At 39.1% G+C, this 23,330-nt stretch overlaps 2 protein-coding genes across 2 annotated transcripts; one reads left to right on the top strand and one right to left on the bottom strand.

Annotated features, from left to right (window-relative positions):
* The first annotated feature begins 20 nt into the window (after positions 1 to 20).
* On the top strand, positions 21 to 10,797 carry nle1 (notchless homolog 1 (Drosophila)). Its single transcript, XM_036594960.1, has 13 exons — positions 21 to 85; positions 738 to 896; positions 1,666 to 1,883; positions 2,447 to 2,526; positions 2,625 to 2,701; positions 3,786 to 3,883; positions 4,122 to 4,314; positions 5,021 to 5,156; positions 5,576 to 5,622; positions 5,725 to 5,927; positions 6,948 to 7,107; positions 9,173 to 9,243; positions 9,363 to 10,797. Exons 2-13 carry the CDS (start codon positions 762 to 764, stop codon positions 9,373 to 9,375), a joined length of 1,431 nt encoding a protein of 476 aa, XP_036450853.1. The 5' UTR covers positions 21 to 85; positions 738 to 761; the 3' UTR covers positions 9,376 to 10,797.
* Positions 10,650 to 14,830, bottom strand: slc25a1a (solute carrier family 25 member 1a). The gene is made up of 9 exons (XM_036594961.1): positions 14,459 to 14,830; positions 13,693 to 13,800; positions 13,347 to 13,446; positions 13,101 to 13,239; positions 12,835 to 12,919; positions 11,925 to 12,029; positions 11,688 to 11,803; positions 11,532 to 11,605; positions 10,650 to 11,435 (listed from the first exon to the last, which is right to left on the bottom strand). Exons 1-9 carry the CDS (start codon positions 14,712 to 14,714, stop codon positions 11,321 to 11,323), a joined length of 1,098 nt encoding a protein of 365 aa, XP_036450854.1. The 5' UTR covers positions 14,715 to 14,830; the 3' UTR covers positions 10,650 to 11,320.
* Positions 14,831 to 23,330: the final 8,500 nt, after the last annotated feature.

Genomic DNA, 23,330 nt, shown 5'->3' with positions numbered 1-23,330 from the left:
AACGCCACGACCAAAAGTCACGTCATTTTCCCTGCGCCCCCGGAGTAGATTCCGCACGTGTGGAACATAAACTCGCCTCAGTAAGGTAATGGTGTTTCCTTTATTTGTCTTTATTCTGTCTTAAATAACACACTTTATTCGCTTAATTAGATAGTTATTTTGCTCGTGCTTTAGTAATACAGGACATTCAGAGAGTAACCGCGGTGTACTTACGTAACTAATAAACGTAGCAAGAAATTACGATGTTTCAGTAACGTTAAGCTTCCCGTATGAATGTTCCGTTCCACCTTAAATGGTACGGTAGTGACACTCTAACTGCTGCTTTTATTTCTCAGAGAACGTTTTTCGATCTCCTTGCTGTTACTTTGGTTTCTATTTCATAGCACCAAAAAATGGTTCTAGTATTGTTACGATGTCAAGCCATTTTCAGAAAGTTTCTAGCTATGTAAAACATATAGGTTATAACACGTTCTCCATCAAACTAAAGAACCATTTCCCCATAGGAAGAACAAAGAATTTAAGCATGAAATGGTTCTGTATAGAACTCATGGTTCTGAACAGAAATATTCCTTTTACTAAAGAACCCTAAAGACCCATCTTGTGTGAAAGAAAAATTTGTTGAACAGACTCGCCCACCTATTATTTACTATGGCTTGTTCTTTTCCATTAAGTTTGTGTACATGAGGAGAGATTTTCTCCCTTTTATCAAGCTTCTGTCATTTTATTTGTTTTGTCAGTCATCGTGAGGATTTCTTTAGGATATGAGTGGGGACGTGGAACGCTTGTTGATCCAGTTTCAGGATGAGGGGGGTGAGGCCCTTGGATCCCCCTTTGATGTGCCGTTGGACATAACCCCAGATAAACTGCAGCTGGTCTGCAATGCACTACTACAAAAGGTAAAGTGGAGACCCTAATGTCACAATACCAGAATTTTGGTCGTCAACACAAATACCTGTGAAAATGCAGAATACCTGCGTACACAATAGATACACAATAACAAAAGAAATTCCATTCAAACACTCCTTTACTTACTTTTTGATGTTAAAATCAACATGATTTTTTTTTTTTACCTTGTTGGTTCATGTCTCAAGCCATATTAAGTACAGTTCAACATGCCATTTAGTTTCAAAGAATTTGTGACTTTGTGTGCTGTTGCACAGAGACAGTATTACCATAATCATCTTAATCATCAAGAATTTTAAAATCACTCCTGTTTTTTATTTTCAATTAGTGTTATTTGGTGGTGCTGTTGCTGCAGCAACGTGTTTAGATGCCAATGTCCTGTTGTTTGGTCTTGCGTCAGTGGGCGTTCCAACATTTTCTTCTGCTTGCAGTAAGACAGCAATGTGGAACCGATTTTGATTCAGTTTTCTGCAGTATTCACAGTACTACTTTTTATTTTATTAATTTTTTTATTTATTATTTTGCCATCAGTATTGCCAAGTTTTGGTTCTTGACCCAAGCACCCACACTGCTCTGCTGAATAGTTAGTTATTTGCGGCTCAGTTCGTTAACTTTTATATCTCTAACACTTAGTCTTTTGCAGGTTTCCCTTTTTAGATCATCTGCTGCATTGAAAGTCTGTGTTGTGCTGTTTTCAGGTTTTGTCACACACTCTCTCTCTCTCCCTCTCTCCCTCTCTCTCTCTCTCTCACTTTGATTTAGGAGGAGCAAGTCCCACTGTTGTTCTTTGTGCGTGATGCAGAGGTGGTGTCCTCTCTCGGAGCCTGTGTGCAGACGCTGGGTTTAGAGACAGAACAAGTGCTGCCGGTGGTGTACCAGCCGCAGGCCGTGTTCCGTGTGAGGGCTGTGGCCCGCTGCACCAGCTCTCTGCAGGGACACACTGAGGCCGTCATCTCAGTAGCCTTCAGTCCCACGGGCAAGTGAGTAGAGCAGCCATTTTAACCTTATTGCACAGTTGGTAAAAACTTTGTTAAACCTAACGGGAAATTGTAGTGATTGTACTTTAGTGTTGCTACATAACATTTGAGTTTCGGTTTGATATTCTATTCTACCAAGTTGGAAGTTGTTGCATCTAATGCAGAACAGGGGCCTGTCTCAAAAACTTGACAGTGTGACTTTTCACATACAAAATAAATGTTATTCGGAACTATAATGCACACTACATTTAAATTAAACTAAAGTGTTCTAACAAAATGCTGGATGCTGTAATTTCTCATTCGGTTAAATAGGGTTTTTGCCAATGATCTGTAAAGCCTGTCCAATCTCTTAACAGTTGGTATGAAAAAAACGCATTTGTGGGTGGCACATGGAAGATGTGTTCATTTGCAACTTGATAATAGTCATCATAATACATTCATAATAGTCAAAACATCTGTCTTTTTATGCCCCTCTGAGCTTAAAAGAGCCTAAAACGGGCATTTGCTGTGTTGCTTCATGCTTTTTTAGAAGATTTTGCTTTACTGTGTAACTTCTTGTGGCTTAGATACCTGGCTAGTGGGTCTGGAGATACGACTGTGAGATTTTGGGACCTAACTACAGAGACTCCTCATCACACTGCTAGAGGTCAGCAACACTACACAATCCTGAGTACAATCAAACATAAAATTCATGCTCCACTTAAGCTTTGACACTGAGAGAATATTATGTCTCATTTCCTTAAGGACACACACACTGGGTTCTGTCTATAGCCTGGTCTCCAGATGGAAAAAAGTTGGCATCAGGGTGCAAGAACAGTCAGGTGAGTATTCACAAGTATTCCCTCTGTTATGCTGTTAAACAGGGGTGGGAGATATACTGGTATGCAACGAAATACTAGTCTGAAAATTAGTACCAGTATGACATTGTCTCATTATATGGATTTTGCCATATTTTGGGTACTGTGATAAACTCTAAACCACAAACATCCCTGTCCCCATGACACCAACCATGAGCATGAACAGCTTAAATAAATGTAGGAGCTAGACAAAAATGTATTTTAGAACAGAAGCAGCAACTGCGCTGCTGTTGACTACTTACAGCGTCTTTCTGCGCTAATCACTGTAGCCTTTTATACAGATGTTGTGGAAGCCAGTGCATTTATAAAGTGAGTCTGTTTTTTGACACCTGACACTTCCAGTATGCCATTAGAAAGACCTGGTTTAAAAAATTAAAAGTGTCAAGGAAACACCTGCTTCACTAACGGTATGCAATGCTGCACTGCAGTAGATTTATATTTCACAATTGTTTCTTTTTTCTGTTGTTTGTTGTGCATTTTGGACAAAGCAGATATGACACATGATATGACATCATGTGCAAAGCGAGAAAAACATATCAGCTTGTAAAAACTGTCCAATCGGCAGGAAAGAGCAGTAAACTTTGAAAAAGTGGAATAGTAAGCTGCCTATATTACATATAGTAAATCATGAAATATTTTTAATATTGTGATTTTACAGTCCAGCTAAATAACTGCACTTTGCAGCCAGTGTACAAAATGGAATTGAGGATGAGTGGGGAGGCAAAAACAAACAATATCAGGGCTTGTAGAAGAGAAAAAAAATACTGGTTACATGCAATAAGGAAAAAAAGCTTTTTATTAACTTGTAAACTACCTTTGCAAACCATCTTATGGTGTTTAGTTGTAGTAATAGAGTTATTATTTATTAACTTTGAAGGGCCTACAAAAAGGAATGATTATGATAAGTAATAATATTGTTACCATCTGAGTTGTGGAATAGTGGGCAATACTGATATATATATATATATGATATATATATGATATAAATATGATATGATGTGAGTTAATATCGTCCATACCTACTAACTTGTGCATGTCCTCTATATAGATTCTCCTCTGGGATCCTGTCACTGGACAGCAAATGGGGAAGGCTCTGACTGGACATACTAAATGGATCACTTGGCTGTGTTGGGAGCCACTTCACCTGTAAGTTTTGCCTTTCTAAAAAGTCTTTCACACTTAATGTGTCTGTTGTAGATTTACAAGAATATGATAGCATCCTCATTATGGCATGCAAATATGTAACTTTGCAGCTGCAATTAAACATTACTTGCATTGGATTTTCTTTCGTCTGTTAGTTCAAATAATCATGTGCCTGGTCCCGTACTTCTTCATTTTATCCAGGATTGCACCGAATCATATCTACTTTCTCTCTCTATCAAAGGAACCCTGAGTGCAGGTATCTGGCCAGTTCTTCTAAAGATTGCTCCATTCGGATATGGGACGCAGTGCTGGGCCGCTGCGATAAGATCCTGACAGGTCACACACAGTCAGTCACCTGTGTTAAATGGGGAGGGGACGGCCTCTTGTACACATCCTCCCAGGACAGGACCATTAAAGTCTGGAGGGCAAAAGACGTAAGGCTAAAGGGCTCAAGTTTGTGTGAGTGTTTTTGTTTAGAGCTGCAGCTAATAGTTATTTCTGTAATTAGTCTGTTGACTGTTATTGATGAATCAACTAATTGAACCATAATGTGTTATGCAGTTTCTTCACTTTGCCACTGTAATAGCACTGCCATCACTTAAAGTTCACAATGTGCAAAAAGTAATATCTTCTTTTATGTTGCAAAAAAATTAGATGTCATATGACCCCCATCCATAATGTGACAACATCATATTCCCATCATTGACATATTCAACAACTTATCAAATGTGCTGACGAATTGTTGCAGTTCTGATTTTATCTACCTCCTACAAAATATCTCAGTAAAGTATAGGGAACAGGGGCTGGCCCGAATATTTGAATACTTGAGTTTGTTTGTTTGTTGCGTGTCTAGCGCAGCCAGTGTAAACTGAAACACTAATCAAAATGCAAGCATATTTGTTCTGTCGAAAGATTGAATTAAAACACTTCTAATATTGTTATTTTTAAGGGTGAGAATGAGTAGTTAAGTACTCGTTCTGAAATATCAAGAAATATTCCCTTCTCAGACCAGCCCTAGAAAAATACAATGCAGCATGACTTTAAAAAATATATATATATTTATGCCACAAAATTAAAATAATAATGTTCCTTAGAAAACGTTGGACAAAAGTAGTATCATTTTCTCAATTCTCGCTTTAGGGGGTTCAGTGTCGGACTTTGCAGGGTCATGCTCACTGGGTCAACACTTTGGCCCTCAGTACTGACTACGTCCTTCGCACAGGAGCCTTCGAGCCAGCCACCGCTACCATCAACCCTCAGGACCTTACCGGTTCATGTAAGTGACCCATTATGTTCATGTACAGTCATATGCATAAGTTTGATTACATGTTTTGTTTGTTCTAAGTGAAGATAAATTGACACATCCTTTACAGAGAACACAATTATTTTTCTGCTAATTAAGTTCAGTAATGGCTTTCTGTGTATTTGCTTAGTTTAACATAATGTACTCATTCATTCATTTATTCATTCAAACAGTAGTTGTGCATTAAAATGTGTGGAAGTTTGTTCCCTGTAGCATACGTTAACTTATTTTCACTTAAAAAGTCAATGAAATCAGTAAAACATGTCATTCGACCAGGGGTGTTGAAACATCTTCACATGACTGTACACTCTCTGTATTACGTCAGTAGTATGAGAATTCATGTAAACCCAAAAGTATCCTTCGATTCATGTTGTTTTATTTGTATCCCACAGTGGAGGAGATCAAAGAGGGAGCTTTGAAACGATATAACAAAGTCAGAGTAAGTGGACAAATGCGTCTTTTAATATTTATTTATTTATTTATTTTTACTTGTGAGCTTCACATTTGTTCGGTTTATGTGAGCATTCTGTCTGATCCGCAGGGTGAGGGTTCTGAGCGGTTGGTGTCGGGTTCTGATGACTTCACACTGTTTCTGTGGAACCCAGCAGAGGAGAAGAAGCCTGTTGCCCGCTTGACTGGACACCAGGCGCTGGTCAACGAGGTGCTCTTCTCCCCTGACACACGACTAGTTGCCAGCGCTTCTTTTGACAAGTCTATCAAAATTTGGGATGGCAAGACTGGCAAGTAAGACCTTCAGGGATTTATGCATAAAGCAAAAAAAATTGAAAAAACAAACACTTTGAAATTTTAGATGTAGGCAATGGAAATTAGCAGTAATTGGTCAGTTTTAAGGCTGGTATTTCATAGGCTTTGAATATCTGTTCCTGTTTCCAAACAAGTGCTTGAATACTCGTTTTGAAAAGAACCCTTTGAAGCAACATTTATTTTCCATAATCAACCATCATTTTACATACTTTTGATTCTACCGTTCAAAATGTGTAAATAAATGAAATTAGCTTTAATATATTAACAATGTCTTTTAGGCCTTTAACTATAACCTTAACGTTAACTATAGTTATTAACCATAACTATAGATCTGTACTGATTAAATTTATTGTAGATCTTGGGCTACATTTTATGTGGCTTAAAAAAGAACATTACAGTATTTAATAGAGAAACAAATGCCAGCATAACAAACAAATACTTGAGTATTTGAATTATTCTGGCCAGCCCTTGTCATGTTTTGTTAATAGCTAGTTCTTTCTGGAATTTGCTATCACAGTTTCACATAAGTTAACCCAGCCCTCACAATATTATCTCAATGCTTTATTTACACATTAAATGTATAAAGTAAGTGCTTTCACAATTCTTGTAAGCATGTATCTTTTGTGCAACGTCATGGATAATGCAGATTCCTGGTATTCCTGGTATTCCACCTCATGCATCTTGTTTTTCATGTTCTAACACACATAATTAACAACTAATTAACAAGCTCTTCCTAAGTTTCAGTGGGAAACACTAAGATGTGGTTAGCATCAAATAGATGTTGCCTCGTAAATTGATGGGAGATTATAGGCATGCATTACCAGTGGAATGCAGCAGAGGGCACTGAAGTTCTGTTGATGTTCAGTGAATCCATAATGTGATCGTGGCTTTTTGTGAAACAGAAGAAACTAGAAATTTCTTTCTAGAGTATTTCAGATTTCTCATTATTCTGTTTAACAGAAAATTGGAAATTCATGTTCTGCCATATCCTGCTTGCAGGTACCTGACTTCACTTCGGGGCCATGTGGGGGCCGTGTACCAAGTGGCTTGGTCTGCAGATAGCCGCCTGTTAGTTAGTGGAAGCAGTGACAGCACCCTGAAGGTTTGGGATGTGAAGACAGGCAAACTAAATGTGGATCTGCCTGGCCATGCTGATGAGGTGAGAGGTTCGGGGACAGCACATCACATAAAGACCTCTCAAATCATAGTCATTCTGTAGTCGGTGTCATAGCCATATGAGGAACTCCAGGTCTAAGTTGGTTTTCTGTATGAGAAAAATGATGATTTTTTTTTTTAATTGCTGCTTTCGCTGCACCCTATGGTAAACATATATGGTCCAAACCCAATACCTTTTGTTCTGTCTGTTTTTTTTTTTCTCCAAATATCACCAGTGTTTGAGCCTCACACTGAAAAAGTGGCTGCAAGATCCTGGTGAAACTGAATAGCACCTGCCATGCCGCTTAGTGGATAAATGATTAGTCAGTACTCGTTTACACAAAAGAACAGTCATGCAGTATGCTTTAATCGTCATGTCAAAGGATTTTCATCACATGCTTCTACCACAAACCAACAAAACAAACCAAAGCAGAAAAGCAGGATGGCGTTAGAGATGTCCTACGCATTTTGAGGTTGTGTTTACAAATAGTTCTCGTGTGGATGGAGAGATTTTTGGAAGAGCTGCTGGTGTATTTTGAAAATGAAGGGGGGTAGAAAAAAAAATACATAGTTTTAAAAAATATCTGCACATTTGTGAGTGAGGCATAAGTCTCCTACTAAGCTTCAGCACTGCTCTGTATCAACACAAGCCACTCAGACTGCAGGGGCATAGCCATAGTTTGGCCTGGATAGGCTGAGCCGGCCCAAATTGATCACAGGCCTACCCAGTCAAGGTGGAACAAAATGTTTATTAAGCTGATGTTTTTTAAGATAATGTAATTTGATTTGTTGTCTGTGAGTGCTGTCACTTATAGCCAATCAGATTGTTATGCTCTTGGCCAAGCTTCACCTTTTTTTTTCTCAGCTGAGTTTCAATTCACATCAGTGTGCCAGTTTTTGAATTTAAAGCTCCGGTTGCAGTTCCCAGATGTAAATGTGGACATTTGAAAGTGAGATTCAATCCCGTAGAGTATGTGTTCTTTCTATCCAAAGCCAAAAAAAGCTTTTCAGTCATTGTCAATTTTACTACAAAGGTTGAAACGCCCACCGTGGCAATATGTTTTTGCCTTTGATTAGATTTAGGCTTTTAAGTCTGCTATATTGTTTTTCTCATCTTTGTGCGTCTCAGATGTTTGATTTTATTTCAGTCATATCGTGTTCTTTGGGTCCGCCTGCTGTGGCAGAGTGGTTTAGCCTATGATGACTAAGTTTGCTGTGTTGTTTTTTCTTCGCCTTTGTATATTTCAGCTGTTTCATTTTTACTTAACATTAGTTAAATCGTATTCATTTGGCAAACATGCCTGTGGTAAACAGTGGTAAGTGTGCTTCATAGTTTGTACAATGAAGAGTGCATCCATTATGTGAATGCAGTATTGTTGTTGATTGCTAGAATACCATGATATTGTCCAATGATGAAATATGTTGGAATAAGCAGGGTAATGACTGCACGGCTGTTAGGAATAGGCTACAGCCTAATGTAATGACGTTGCAGGACATTAGCGTGTTTGGAAGTTGTGTCTAGCAAATTGGCCTGTCCACCTTTTCATAAGCCTACCGAAAAATGTATTTCTTCTAATGCCAATGTCAGACTGTTGGCTTCTACTGCAAAAGCAACTAAAGTAGCACATTTGACAACATCTGCTGGTTGTGTGTGGGGTGAGTTTGCCAGTCTTACGTCATTTCAATGCACCACAGTGTTAGCTTGCATGAAGCGTTATTTGTATTTCAGCTCTATAATGATCTCATATTTCAGAGAATCCAGTGACCTTTGGAGGAAAAATGTCCATATGGCAAAACCTGTTGGCATTAGAATATTTCTGTTTACAACAGCACATGAAAACTGTGATTTTTGAAAACTTTCATTTTTCTCATACACAAGTTATCTTAGAACCAGAGTTCCTATTGAGATGTTGATTTGTTAAAGATTTGCCTTGCCTGTGGTCAGAGTCTTATTTTAGATTTGACCTTAGTTCATAAAATACAAAAGAAGAAAATGTGTATTTGTTAAACTAAATTTAAACTTGGCTGGCTACATTTAACACTATACTAAGTATGATGTGTGGTGGCAGGTTTTCGCAGTAGACTGGAGTCCTGATGGTCAGAGAGTGGCAAGTGGCGGGAAAGACAAGTGTCTACGGATGTGAGTGATTATCTTACCTACTGTTGTGTTTTCAACCTTTTACATGCGTACACACATACTCACAGGCATGTTACACCACCTGGTTTGAACACCTGGTATGCTCTTCTTTCTCCCTGCAGATGGAGGAGGTAGTTGACAGTCTCTGTCTTTCCACTACGCAATTATTATCATCCAATCAGGTGCCTCACTGCTCCAGCCTTCTTCATCCAGTGGCCCGCCCCTCAGGATGACAGACAGCTGTGTTACTCTGAGGAGCCTTAACCTAATCACCCAGTGCCCTTACATGCACTGCGTGACCTGAAAGAACATATGCAATGCGTACGCATATGAGTTGTGCTACAGCAGCCCAGAGATAGAAACACGAAATCTGTCATGACGTCCTTTTGGCTTTTCTTAATGAAACTGTGCAGTGCTAACTCATTTAAATAAGCACCCAGCAGACCTGGTCCAATCTCTGTAATCCCTTCCCCCCCTGCCCCACACACACTGCTTGTAATTATTTAATCCCAAACAACGAAACAGGTTTTACGCAGTCTGTTCTACCCTTGAGAGACTCCCTCCATTCATAGAGACTAACAAACTGAGAAGCTAGTAACGTGAATTTAAAGACTTCCATGTTGTAACTCCACTCTTTGGAAGGTGTAAAAATAGAAGCTGACACTAGGCTGTAGTGTTCATTAAGCACTCTGGCTATTTCTGACTCATAAAAACAGTTGTAGTTGTTTTGCCCTCAGTTAACCAGAAAATTGGATTTTCCCCATAAATCTAAGTAGACAAAAAAGTAGCCAGTTTGTCAATAAAGTGTCAAGTAGGGTAAAAAAAAACAAACAAAAAAATCTAACTCACATGTGTTAGATTTTTGGTCCCATGTTAAGACAGTGGCCCCAAAAGGTTTTTGGACATTTGTTCCATATTTAAGACAGTATTTAGTTCATGTTAGGAGGTTTCTCACCAACACCACTGGAAGAAAAAAAACAGCCCCAGCCATTTCCACCTATTTTACAGTATCCTTGGTGCAATCTGGTTTGAGTTCTTCTCCAAGCTTTCACCACACAGTCTACCTTCATTTTGATATTGGGCTAGAAGTCTTTTTTTCTTGGACTAAAATATCATTTTGTTGAACATTTTGAAAGTGAACTAAAAGAACCATTTAAAGCTGATGTGTGTTTAAAGTGTCAGAATACTTTTTGGGGCCACTGTATTCCAATATTGATGATTTGTCTACACTCATAAAAGGTGAAGAAGGTGAGGTGAAGCTCAGAAAAACTCGTTATTCCCTTCTCCTTTTTACATGACGTGATGTGTCAGGATTGGGGCTGGGCAGATTGTCCTTACAGGATTTCCTGAAGGCTTTAGTGGAAGACTGCAGAACATAGGCTGCTTATCATTAATGCCAGTAAGATGTATTTTGATGTCCTTTATATTTTATTACTGTTTTGCATTTGTTTTCTCTGTCTTCCATTTGTGGAAAGGACAAACATTTGGCTCACTGTGAATGATTATTATTTAACCATCTAAATAGCAAAATAAAATCACACACAAAGTCCACACACAGCCAAACTTGAACAGAAATGACATTAGGGAAACACTGAGATCGTACAAAACCATCATATATGCATCTAAAACATTTTCCACACATTAAATAGATTTCAGTGCAACAAATAGAAAAATGTAAGCCATGTGAGTACATATATACTGGGAGCATGGGAACTTGTGCGCTTTGTTCTAATCTTTTGGTTTTGCCACATAAGTGCATTCATACGAGTAAGAGCATGGTGGTGAAGACACTTGCATGGTTTTACATTAAGTGAAAAAGTGCAACTGTATGACACGTCGGTATGCTAGGCAGAAACTTCAGCAATACACTGTGCATCAAAACACCACATATGAGCTTTGTTCTCTTTCCTCCCTCTCATGCTCTCACTCTGCTGTATAAAGCGTGCAGATACAGATGGCGGTATAATCCACTGCTCTCAGCCAGGGGTCAGGGTAAAATTCACACTCTTCATTTGAGTGACACAGCCAACTGTGTCAGCATAGTCCCTTGTTTCTCTATAGAGCTAGCTGTTGACCCTCTTCAGTCGGTCCTCCACACTTGGTTCAGAAGCTTCACAACCTCCTCGTACAGGACAAAGACAATGGCTACGTCCAGACACACCCGGCCTAGCCGTGGGACCGTACCTTTGTAGAACCTGTAGCATGGAGAAAGCAAGGTTAGACGGCTGAAATGGGTAATTAATTGGTGTTCAAAAGATGTAAACAGGTATGAGTACTAAGAAAAGGCATACGCTTGAGGGCCCTCGTTCTTTAATATCTGGAAAGCACAGTCTAGAGTGTTCTTGTAACGATGGGCTTCCAAACCCTACAACAGAAAAGAATCACCAACAAATTACATGATGACAAAGCAATAGCTTAAAAAAAATGCTGACTGTCATGAGATGTACCTGCATTCTGGTCTTCACTACATCCAGAGGTGTGTTCCCAAACACGCTTGCCGCACCTGCAGTTGCACCAAACATGGCTGTGACTAATGGATGCATGTCACGCCTGGGGTCATCACCTAGAGAGAAAGCCAAGAACATCATGCTTCTATTATTATTATTTATTCTGCATAAATATTATAATCCATTATTAGTCCAATAAGTAATTTTGCATCTGGTATTAAATTCCTTTCTTCTTACCTTTGTACCAATTGCGTAGAAGGTTCATAACATAAAAGCGTATAGCTTGATTGGTCCCTTGTTTCAGCACTGTAGCAGTAAGCCCCTGGTATGTCCCCCGAACCCCTGCCAATACAGGAGATATAATATTAGCTAGCTATCCCAGCATCTAGAAAACTCCATGTGCTTATTTTATGTGGTTTGCATGCCGTCTAAATACTGTGGCATCTAAATGGAGATTTGGTGACCCCAAAATGCTACCATCTTCTGCAAGTCACCAACTGTGATCCTTGTAGAAAAATGTTTGTCTCCTGAACCGTCCTCCTCAATAAACTTCTTAACTACTGCCTTAACAGTGGACATTGGCATGTTTAGGTGTGTAGCTATTTCTATAGCCACTCCTGATTTATGAAGGTCATCACACTTCTGTCTCGTTTAATTTGTGTATTCTCTAATCTTCCCTATGCTGATGAATGACTAAGGGAATCTGGCCTTTGAGTCACCCGATATTTATATCCTAGTGAAAGAAGAAGCCATGGACGGCTGAGTTCATGAACACTGAAGTAGACGTTAAAAAGTTAAATATAATTGGTTACATTTTGTTCATCTCTAAGGATGCCAATAATTGGCACATAAGCTTTTGTTAAAAAACTTTATTTCTCTTTAATGGTTTTAAAGGTTAGATCAATGTGAGATTAAGCTAATTAACCAGAAAGACATTTTTCCATGACTCTTTTTTTTAATCCAGCTTCACTAAGGCTGCCAATAATTATGAAGCTACTTTATTTTAACATTGACAATATGCGTTATTGAACCAGAGAATATCTCTGACAATATATGTGGCAAGTTAGCATCTCACTCTGTAACAGCTTTTTAACTCAGCCAAATTATACTTTGTAAAAGTAAAGAAACAACTCTTTCCACGTTTTACCTTGATCCCGGATGATTTCACGCACACCGTGGAAAAAGCCTCTGTACCGTGGTTGAAGAGAGCACTGATCGTGGATTAACTTCACCTGAAGCAAGGTCAATTAAGAAAATAAGTTCATTTTTGTTTAATCTTAGCTTATTTTCCCTAGAATGTTTGAGTATATTTCAGCAAGCATGTAATTCGCTCTTGGTACAAAAAAGTCATGTTGCAGAGTATTGTGAACATTATCTCTCAAGTTATTCATGCAATGCACAAATTTATCTAACCTTTAGCGTTTCCATTGGGCAGACCACTAGAACTGCTTCAGCGATGCCTGCCCCAAGCCCACACAGCAAACTACGAGTGTTATCAAGGCGACCAGTATCATCTCGCATTGGGTTGCTCAGGACCTCAAACGTGCCAAACCTGATATACAACGACCACATATGAGGGTAGAGAAAGACGCTGCGTAAGTCAAAGTATTGAGTTGCCAATTCCAAATTTTGGGATGCATTTCAAACTGATTCTCTTACCGAACTGCAGACTTGGGGATGGAGCCATAAAGCAGTGAACTTAGGCCCCTGTACAGCCCTCTCAGTCCATGATCCTGAACAGTCAGCCTCACACAGTCCCCTAAGCACACATTCACAGTTTACAATCCACATTTTCAACATCTGGCTGACAGATTTTAAAGCCCCAGTCAGCAATCACTGCAGGGCTGATGGGGTAGCAACTGTGCGCTAAATAAAATCAAATTCAGTCCTACTGTGAGCGGAACTGGTTTAAGCAAATCTTGACTGGGGCTTTTCAAATTGAGGGATACTATGACTGGAGCTTTGACTGAGGTACTGAAACAGACTAGGCTGGGATTCTCCTCACCTATCCCTCGGTATCGTGGGGGGTTGGCCCGCTCATCCAGCTGCAGCTGGGTCTTCACATACTCTGTTGGGAAGGTGATGCAGATCTCAATACCTCCTGCAATACCACCTACACAGAGAGCAAAGATTATAATTAACAAGCACAGCAAAGCAGAAAGGCCAATTTAAAATCAAACAACATGTAAGTCAAAAATTTGATACCTGTTTTTGTCACTGTAAAGTACCCTAGCTACATTTCATTACCAGGCAGTTATGTGAATATCTATTGGACCATCTGTGTAATTCTTGCCTTATACTCTTAGCTAGTATTCAGGTTTATGGTCTATGGGAGATGAAACTGTTTGGTTCACTTTTAGGGAAGGTAGCTATAACAATGTTTTTGTTGCTGCTGTTTGCTTTTCACAACGTCATTGTCATCTGCCATAGATGGGATGTCCCGCCATGACAGCACTGAAGATGATGACAGAAGGCTAACGGTTGCTAGCTAAGGCAATGCAGGGCAGGTTACCGTTAACAGTTAGCCAGCTCGCTAATGTCGTTAGCTTTACGATGTCAGGGCCAAAATCTTGACATACGTAAAAAAAGTACTTAAGTGTGTGAAAAGACTACTAAATGGACTAAAAGGACACTCTGGTCATCGCTGCTCAATGTGAAAACAGACATTTGACCCAGTGCTGCGTCTCACAGGCGCCAATGTTGTTGTGCGGTGAACCACAGAAGTAACTGTAGTTCGGCTAGCAGCGCCTGTCCGCACCATGAGCATTTACCTGCGAGAATAGCCTTTCCCGGGTGAGTGACCTTTCTCCCACCTACAGCAGCAGCCGCTAAACTCCTCTTTCCCGCACAGATAGGGTGAATTGGCGTGAACCTGCTCGCCACGACTCCACCAGCGCTGCCTGCTAGACGTGACGGCGGAATCGAGGTCAGCGCCGCAGGATGCTGCTGCGATTTGCATCCCTGTCTCAAAATCGCATCTTTACACGGCCCATCCGAAACGGAGAACGGCTTGTACAAAGACGACATTTTCTAGCAAGTTCTAACCGCAACCAAATAAATTAACACGCGTCCTTTCACCGATATGTGCCTGTCCAATGAGACAGAGCCAACACAATCACTGACCGACCACTCTATGGCGTGGTTGTGTGGCGCTCATGAATATTAAAATATGTGTCATGAGACCGGTCCAGCCATTGGCTCAGACTATGGTTTGGTTAATTTATTCATATAGTCCACCTACTTAATATTAAAAGCCTCTCTCCGCCAATGGCATGGAGCATAGCTGCAGGTCCTGCGCTGGTACGATGTTTGCTACGAAGCACATGATTGGCCAACTTCATGAGAATTAAAATGAGATTTTACAGAATACAGGGCATCTATATTTACGAAAATAATACAAACAAATTTGGGAAGCAGTGACTTTTAAGTAGATATTGTAGAATGTCATTTTTTCAAGCCCTACTTTAAACACACCCCAGCCCCGCGTTCAATAATACATTTTGCTGCAGTTCTTATTTTAATTGACTTGCTTGGAATAATCGCTTGAAAATGGACTTCATGCTGTTTTATCCGGCAATAAATGGCAACAATCCAGCAACACACTCGCGCATAAATCTGACCTTTTTATGCGTTGATGTTTCTAACAGACACCAAACCAAATTATTGTATATATTAAGATTTTGTTGTTGCCTTTCATACTAAGATTCATTTTAAATGTATTTAGTCTACCAAGTGTTCAGACCTTGACCTTAATTAATGTTAACGTGAATCCAGGTGGGTACCTGTGCCCAATCCGATTCACCTGCTGTCACGCGCGGACATTTTAAAATTCAAAATTTAACGGAACCCAAGGGAGCTCAGTCATCTGTCATTTTCGGGACTTCTAAAGATAAACCGCTACAACTGAAGCCACTTTAGGTTTTGTTCTCATAGATAGTTAATAGACCAATAATGTTTTGTTCTAATGATGACATTTTGATAGTAAATTTACGTTCATATGTCATAACGTTAAATAACGTTAATATGTCATGACTTAACGTTAGCTAAGTTAATGTTAGACCATTCCTTGACAGTATAGACAACCAGGATAATTTAGCTAACGTTAGCCATGTAGCTAGCATAGTGTTTAATGCATAAGTTAACCCTGGTGGTAGTTGTTTTTCATTTTGATGTTTAAAAAAGTGGTGTAATAGCAAGAAAAAATCAGATAATGTGATGGTAAGTAACCTGTCTTCACTCTGTAACAGCAAGCTAGTTAACTATATCTGTTCCAACAGGTTTTTTTTATTATTATTATTTTACTATGTAGTCTTTGGTATTGTTATAGATTTATGAGCTGTGGTTTCAAAATATACACCGAATAGCTATAGTATTAAAACCATGTCGTTGTGTCTGCACTCATTGTCCGTTTGAACAGGTCCACTTACCGTATAGCTAGATGCACTTTGTAGTTTTACAATTACAAACTGTAGTCCATCTGATTCTCTGCATACTTTGTTAAACCCCTTTTACCCTCTTCTTGAATGGTCAGAACCCCCACAGAGCAGGTATTATTTGGGTGGTGGTTCAGTCTCTGCAAAGCAGTGCCACTGATATGGTGGAGTGTTAGTGTGTGTTGTGCTGGTACGAGTGAATCAGACACAGCAGTGCTGCTGGAGTTTTTAAACACCTCAGTGTCACTGCTGGACTGAGAATAGTCCACCAACCAAAAACATCCAGCCAACAGTGTGCTGTGACCACTGACGAAGGACTAGAAGATGAATAACAATATTGTGCAGCAACAGGTGAGCTACTGTCTCTGACTTTACATCTACAAGGTGGACCAACAACGGTGATGTGTCTAATAGAGTGGACAGCGAGTGGACACAGTGTTTAAAAACTCCAGCAGCACTGCTGTGTCTGTCCCACTCGTACCAGCACAACACACACTGTCACAACACCACCTGCTTGGTGGTGGTCCTGTGGGGGTCCTGATAATTGAAAAACAGGGCTAACAAAGAAAGCAGAGAAACAGATGGACTACAGTCTGTAATTGTAGAGCTACAAAATGCACCTGTATGCTAAGTGGAGCTGATAAAATGGATAATGAGTATAGTTACAAGGAGGTGGTTATATGTTGTGGCTGATCGGTGTGTATCAGTTTATGTTAAATAATGTACCTTTTACTGCCCATAAGCCTCTGTCCACCAGGACCTCTGATAAAATATGGGTTGCCCCAGATAATATGGACTACTTTAGGCTCAGTGTTTGTTTATATAGGAGGATTCTAGGCTAAGACATGCTGCATTCATAAACAAAAATCCATTAATGATTGTAATACTCCATGCTTTATTTCATGATAGTACATATTTTTACTGTTATTAGCCAGATGACTGAATAGCTCTTATGTGTCCTCATTTAATCTTAACAATGTAAAATATTTTCTCATTTGGAAATTGAAAAAATTTGGGTTCCCCTGACCAAATTTAATATTTTATTGATTTTTAGTGGTTTATTTATTTAGTCAATGCAAGACCTGGAAGATCAAGAAAATTTTTAGAAACTGCTCATATGCCAGAAAGGCAAAGCAAAACCCAGATGTGGCAGCAAAGGTCCTGCAGGAAGGTTTAGCTGACACAGGACTGACGGTGCACCATTCTACATCACCAAAGGTCTGTTTGGAGAAAAAAGGAGTAGCTTTTGATGAAAAGAACACCTTTACAGACTGTTAAGCATTGGGGTGAATTCATTATGTTTTGGAGTTGTATGGCAGTCAGTGTCACAAGAAACATTGCACAAGTAGATGGAAGAATGGATTTCACAAAATGTCAGCAGATTCTTAAAGCAGATGTGACAGTCAGACAAAAGAAGCAGAGAAAAGCTGGCTTCAACAACAAGAGAGTGATCCAAAACAATATAATAAGTATAATATATATAATTTCTTGTATCAACAGCTGTTTAATGCTAGCCTACAGGCCAGCTGTTAATGCTAGATTGTTTTCTTTAGTTTGAATGGTGCTTTAAATAATAATAATAATAATAACTATTATTGTTGTTGTTGTTGTTATTGTTGTCATGTGGGCCTGCTAATGCAATTGCCTCCAAGGAGATGAATTAAGTTTAATATTTAATTTATTTGTTAATTGATTCTTAAATAATTACCAATAAGTGAATAATCTCTGCTAAAAGAGACTAAGAGAATATTGAGTTTAAAGCCAGTCGATAATAGGCTTTATAGTAAGTTTTGTTACTGATTTTAATATTTTGGCATTTGTTATTGACGGCTTATCTTTGTTACGGACTGTTTGTCTTTGTATGATAAATGACCATTTTTAAATATACTGTCACGTACTAAGCTTAAACAGGTGTGTGCCTAATGGGGTCAAAAATGAACAGAAGAAATCTTGCTATGAGGACAAAAATGTAACAAGTCTGGCAGTGCTTAATGGGTACAGAATGTACACTCTGTATTCATTAAGCATAGCTGTCATTATTAGGTACATTTATACCTTTTAAGTTATCTGTATGCTTTTACACAAGAGATTATGTTTCTCACTTTCACTGTTGGAGGTATGGTGGAAAATCACACAGATAATGCACAGATAATTAAAGGCTTATTTTATTAAATTTACATGATCATAACATGTCTCCTCTTACACATGTAAACACAAACATGGTATAGATTGATGATTCGCACTTCTTACAGAATCTGTTCATTTCAGTGACCTACACTTGAGAAATAATTAAATTATACCTACTTTTATGTCAAAGTACTGTGCCATTTTTGCAATAGGTAATACTGATAAGATAGATCTTGCTTCTTGTGGGATAATCTTGCTATTTTTGATTCTTGAACTTCAAGAGCTCTCACACTGAGGCACAGGTACAAGTAACATGACAGGCAGTGATTGATTGACAAGGGATGGATGGATTTACAATTTATTTTGACATCCTTTCTGACTCATGCTTAAATGTCGGCCTTGTTGGTTGTCACTGAGTCATAAGATGGGATAAATGATGGCATGGCAACTAGCTCTGCCTCAGTGAAGTCTCTGTACATGTTGTGCCTGCTTTTTCTCTGTGTCTTTTTTTTACAGTGTAGATCCTATCCTGGCCCAGGAAAATTTTTGGAATACATTCTAAATCAGGCCAAAATCGTCCTGGAAAAAAAAACAAACTATGCTGTGATAAACAGATAAACAAGCCCATATTTTCGAGGTTTCTCAGATCAGAGTTCTCTCTTACTTATGACTTTACTGACAGGAACAGATCCTAAATCAGCACTCTTAATATGAGAAGCTTCATGAATGTGAGCCCAGCTATAAAAGTCTGAATGTAGGTATGACTTTAACATACACTGGAGTTTACCAAAGAAGCTGTGTTGTATTTCTTGTAGGAAAGAGCGGTAGGGACCTCATTTTGTTTTTTTTGCTATTTATAGCAAGATTAATAATTGCTTTATGCAAGCAACATACACATCTTTGAAACTATTGAAATCATAAACATTCTATCAAGCACATACCATGAACAGTTCCACTTGAAGTAGTGCAAATGCAAATGTTAAAATTTACTCCACAAGCCAGGTTAGTTGTAATAGGCTGAGGGTCAAGTTGTAATAATTGCCAGAAAAGTCTTGTAAAATAATGCAAATAATTAATTCATTTGATACAGTTTCATGTTGTTTGAACCAGACAAGCTTTCCAAACTAAATAGATAAAATATATATAAATAAATAAAAACATGCATCAAAATAAATATGATTAGTGAAAGCAGTGGCAATTTTTCTTTTGACCACAAAGTAAAAGAGCAAATATCATACATTCATATTTTACATATTTATACATGCATGTTTTATTTACATTATGTCTGTAGTACATTTTTGAAGAATTTGTGCCTCAAAAGTAAAAATTTGAATTTATACAGGGGAGATATGGTGTTCTGGGCAGCACGGTGGCGCAATGGGTAGCGCTGTCGCCTCACAGCGAGAATGGCCTGGGTTCGAGGGTCACCCAGAGTTTGCATGTTCTCCCCATGTCTGCGTGGGTTTCCTCCCACAGCCCAAAGACATGCAGTCAGGCCAATTGGACTTGCTAAATTGTCCCTAGGTGTGAGTGTGTGTGTGTATGTCTGTCTGTCTGCCCTGCGATGGACTGGCGACCCGTCCAGGGTATATCGTGCCTTCCGCCCAGCAACAGCTGGGATAGGCTCCAGCACCCCACCGTGACCCAGAAGGATAAGCGGTTTAGATGATGTATGTATAAATATGGTGTTCTTTCATTGTTTGGGAGGCTTAGCTGCAACACCACATTAAAACTAATCCCACTGCATAGGCTGTACTTTAGCCTGGTTACTATAGCCTGGTCTCTTGCTTTAAATTGTTTATGGGCTTTAAAACTATGTCCTATTACTGTGAGTACTGGACTGTGGGCTATGTTCCGTTGGGTATAGGCAAACCTAAGTTGTTAAACCCATGTTAAACTCACATTAATAGTTTTGAGTGCACACTTCTGTTCCAGGCAGCACTGGAGCAACTGATCCAGTATCTATTAGCAGAAATGGAATGCAGTATACAAAACTATGTTTTAATTAGTGCATAATTACCTTTTTCATTAATTTAGAATGAGACTTCCAATCTACATAGGAGCGTATGCATACCTGTGCGTATTGCTACAGTATCCCAGAACGGACAAACCAAGCACTGGCTCTAGAGAGTGCCTTTCACATTTTGCGTTTTCACATTAAAGCGGCAGCTTGAATTTGATGGCACAACAGCGCCGGCTGGAAGATTTAGAAAAAAGAAGAATCCTTGTTGAAATGCCCTGCTGTAACGCAAATTTATCAGTAGCTGTGTTTATGTAAAACACGAGGTAGGATACTTTCATGACTTTAATCTTCCTATCAAAAGTACTACAAGGCTGAAATCAGCTTCTTATTTGCCAGCTTTTTGTTCTTTGTTTTGAATTTTTCTGTTTCACCTTAAATGGTGCAGCATTTACTTTCTGCCGCTGATGTTCAGCTTCTTATTTGCCAGATTCGTCTCTGAAATTTTCCTGTTTTGCCTTAAATAATGCAGCAGTTATTACTATGTTACTATGCAGTTATTAAAAACCCAAACTTTGACAAGAAATGAATCATACTTATTATTTAGCAAATTGAAAGCACAGTCGAGGCGAAGGTGATGCCAAAAAAACATGATGGCCACCGTAGGCTTTTGGAAATGGACAGGAGATTCAGTTGGTTGCAATCTGGAACCTCACTGCTAGAGGTTACACACTGCTCCTGTAAAGATCTGTGAGGGTTTTTTTTTCTCAGGGAGTTGACACTGATCGCCTAGCACTTGTAGTCACGGTTTGCCGCTGTTGAGTATAGTATGAGAATGCATCTGCCTGCCCATCTCCTGCTGACACATGTACTGTGGCAAGAAGTTGCCAAAAGTAGATTTGGCATTCTAGTCCTGCTTTGCAAAGTAGTGGTGGTACATCAACAAGACTTGGCCAGTCAGGCTTTTAGCCAGGTATCATATGAACACCTACCTCAAACACACATCAGAAAGATAGGCCCAACCCCTACAGCTGTACTTCTGATCTGGTCTACTCTGGTTCTGCACTTTCCTCTCTTGTTTCTTTTTTCTTGTTCTTCATCTCTTCATCCCTCTTCAAATCCTCATCAGTCTCAATGTGCCAATCAGTTTCACTGATTAGGTGCTCTTCAGAGATGCCCTCCACACCAGGGCCAGATTTCTCTATTTCATGGGGTCACCTGGGTTCAGCTGGCAGCTTTTGTGTATAACTCACACCTTATGATTAGATCTTCATTTTAACCTTGGCTTCAAGGTCTCTTGTAGTTTTTATATTCCAGTTCAGTTAAGATAGACATAAGATAGAAGTTTTGAATTTAGAGTTGCGCACATTGAGCTCTTCCTGTGACAAAGGGCAGCTTATTTTTGAACGTTGTTGGGGAGGGGGTTGCATTTAAAATTAGTTTATTTAAAAATGTACACCCAATAAATCTCAGAGCACGGATTCACTGGTCCCCTATAAACTCCAGGCAAAAATGCACTAGTAATTATGATAATGGAGTATAAGTTAAATATATTGTCTGTTGTTATATCATATATTAGTTGTGATGTTGTATATGCACTTTAAACAGTATTGACAGAGCATGTATTAGATTAAAATAAGTTAATGATACAGAATATGAGATATTAAAAGAAGTATCATCCCTGATTCGCACATAAAGTGATCATTTGACTTTGATCACATCAACATTGCATGTTGCATTGAAAGTTTTCATATCCTATTAAGATTTACAATACAGTGTTCAGGTAAAGCATAGTATATTAAAATGTGTGGTAATTTAAAAAATATTAATGATTTGGTCTATCTTCCTAACCGTGTCAAAATCTTTTCATTAAACAGACAGGAAACAACATACTATACAAAAAAGACAAAATGATTTTATTCAAAGGTTCAGATTGATCACCAAGATACAGCATTCACTTTGATAAATCAATAGTAAATTATTGATTGTGATTCATTTTACAAATCAAGGCACTAGTACTGTCCAACAAAGCTACCAAGCTCAACCAATACTATACACTATGTACCTGCACAAGTTTGCAGAAGCGATACAAGAGCAGACAGTTTTTATGTATTAATAAATGCTTATGTCTACCCAAATTACACGCCTCAGACCGGTTTGCTTATGATCTAACAATTAAGCAAATCATAAACCTGACCTCTCTCCACTTGACATTTAATTTTACGCATCCTCTCTGTGGCCTTCAAATAACAGACATTTTTCCTGTGAAGGAAGAGGGATAAAAGAAAAATTAAACGCCCATATGAGAAGATAATCAGGACAGCCAATTAATTGATAAAAGCTTTATAGTAGTGAATGGATAATACGTTTACAAAATGGTTTGTTCATGTTGTTAATGTAGGCCACGTCAGTGCAGTTACCCTCCCCTCACTCTCTGATTTTGCAGGGCTCTGTGAGAATTCATGAGGTGTGTATGTGTTTTTTTTACCTCGTGCCAGCGTAGTGTATCAAGTGGAAGTCCCAGATGGCAATGTGGGCAACTGGTAAACGAGTCTGTATCCTCCTCATATACTTCCCTTTTCATCTCTTTGGGACCCTCGCTGTCCCATAGGGGGAAAGGTATGGAGTGTGAGGAGCGTGCCACTCCAAAGTGAGGCCTGGGGTCCTTCTGGTAGCTCATTCGCTCACCACCATAGGGTAATGTTGAAGCCTCATTCTCTAGCTGGAGCTGCAACAGAATATTAAGAAGACAGCACCATCTAGGGGACATATGCAGAACTGACAGTTGTTATTTTGTATTGCAACTTCAGATACATAATTTAGAGCGGGCTAAAATGGTTGAAACAAGATACTGAAGTCAGGGTAGGACACTGCAACCCAAGCTTGAATGATAAAGCAGTTCCGAAATGGACAGACAAAACAGAACAGTTATCTATTGTAATGAGCTCCACCATACTCCAAATGCCACAGTACCTGGGGTAAATTCAGCTCCTCCGTAGGAAGGGATTTAATGCAGTACCAACAGAGCTCCAAGGAGATTCCTGAAGAATAATTTCAGCATGAATACAACACCCTGCTTCCAAATAATCTGGAATGTACATTCAGATTCTTGATAGTGCGAGG

This window comes from Colossoma macropomum, unplaced genomic scaffold, assembly GCF_904425465.1.
Source record: "Colossoma macropomum unplaced genomic scaffold, Colossoma_macropomum, whole genome shotgun sequence".
Taxonomy (NCBI): Eukaryota; Metazoa; Chordata; class Actinopteri; order Characiformes; family Serrasalmidae; genus Colossoma; species Colossoma macropomum.
This window is presented reverse-complemented; position numbering and strand designations above follow the sequence as displayed.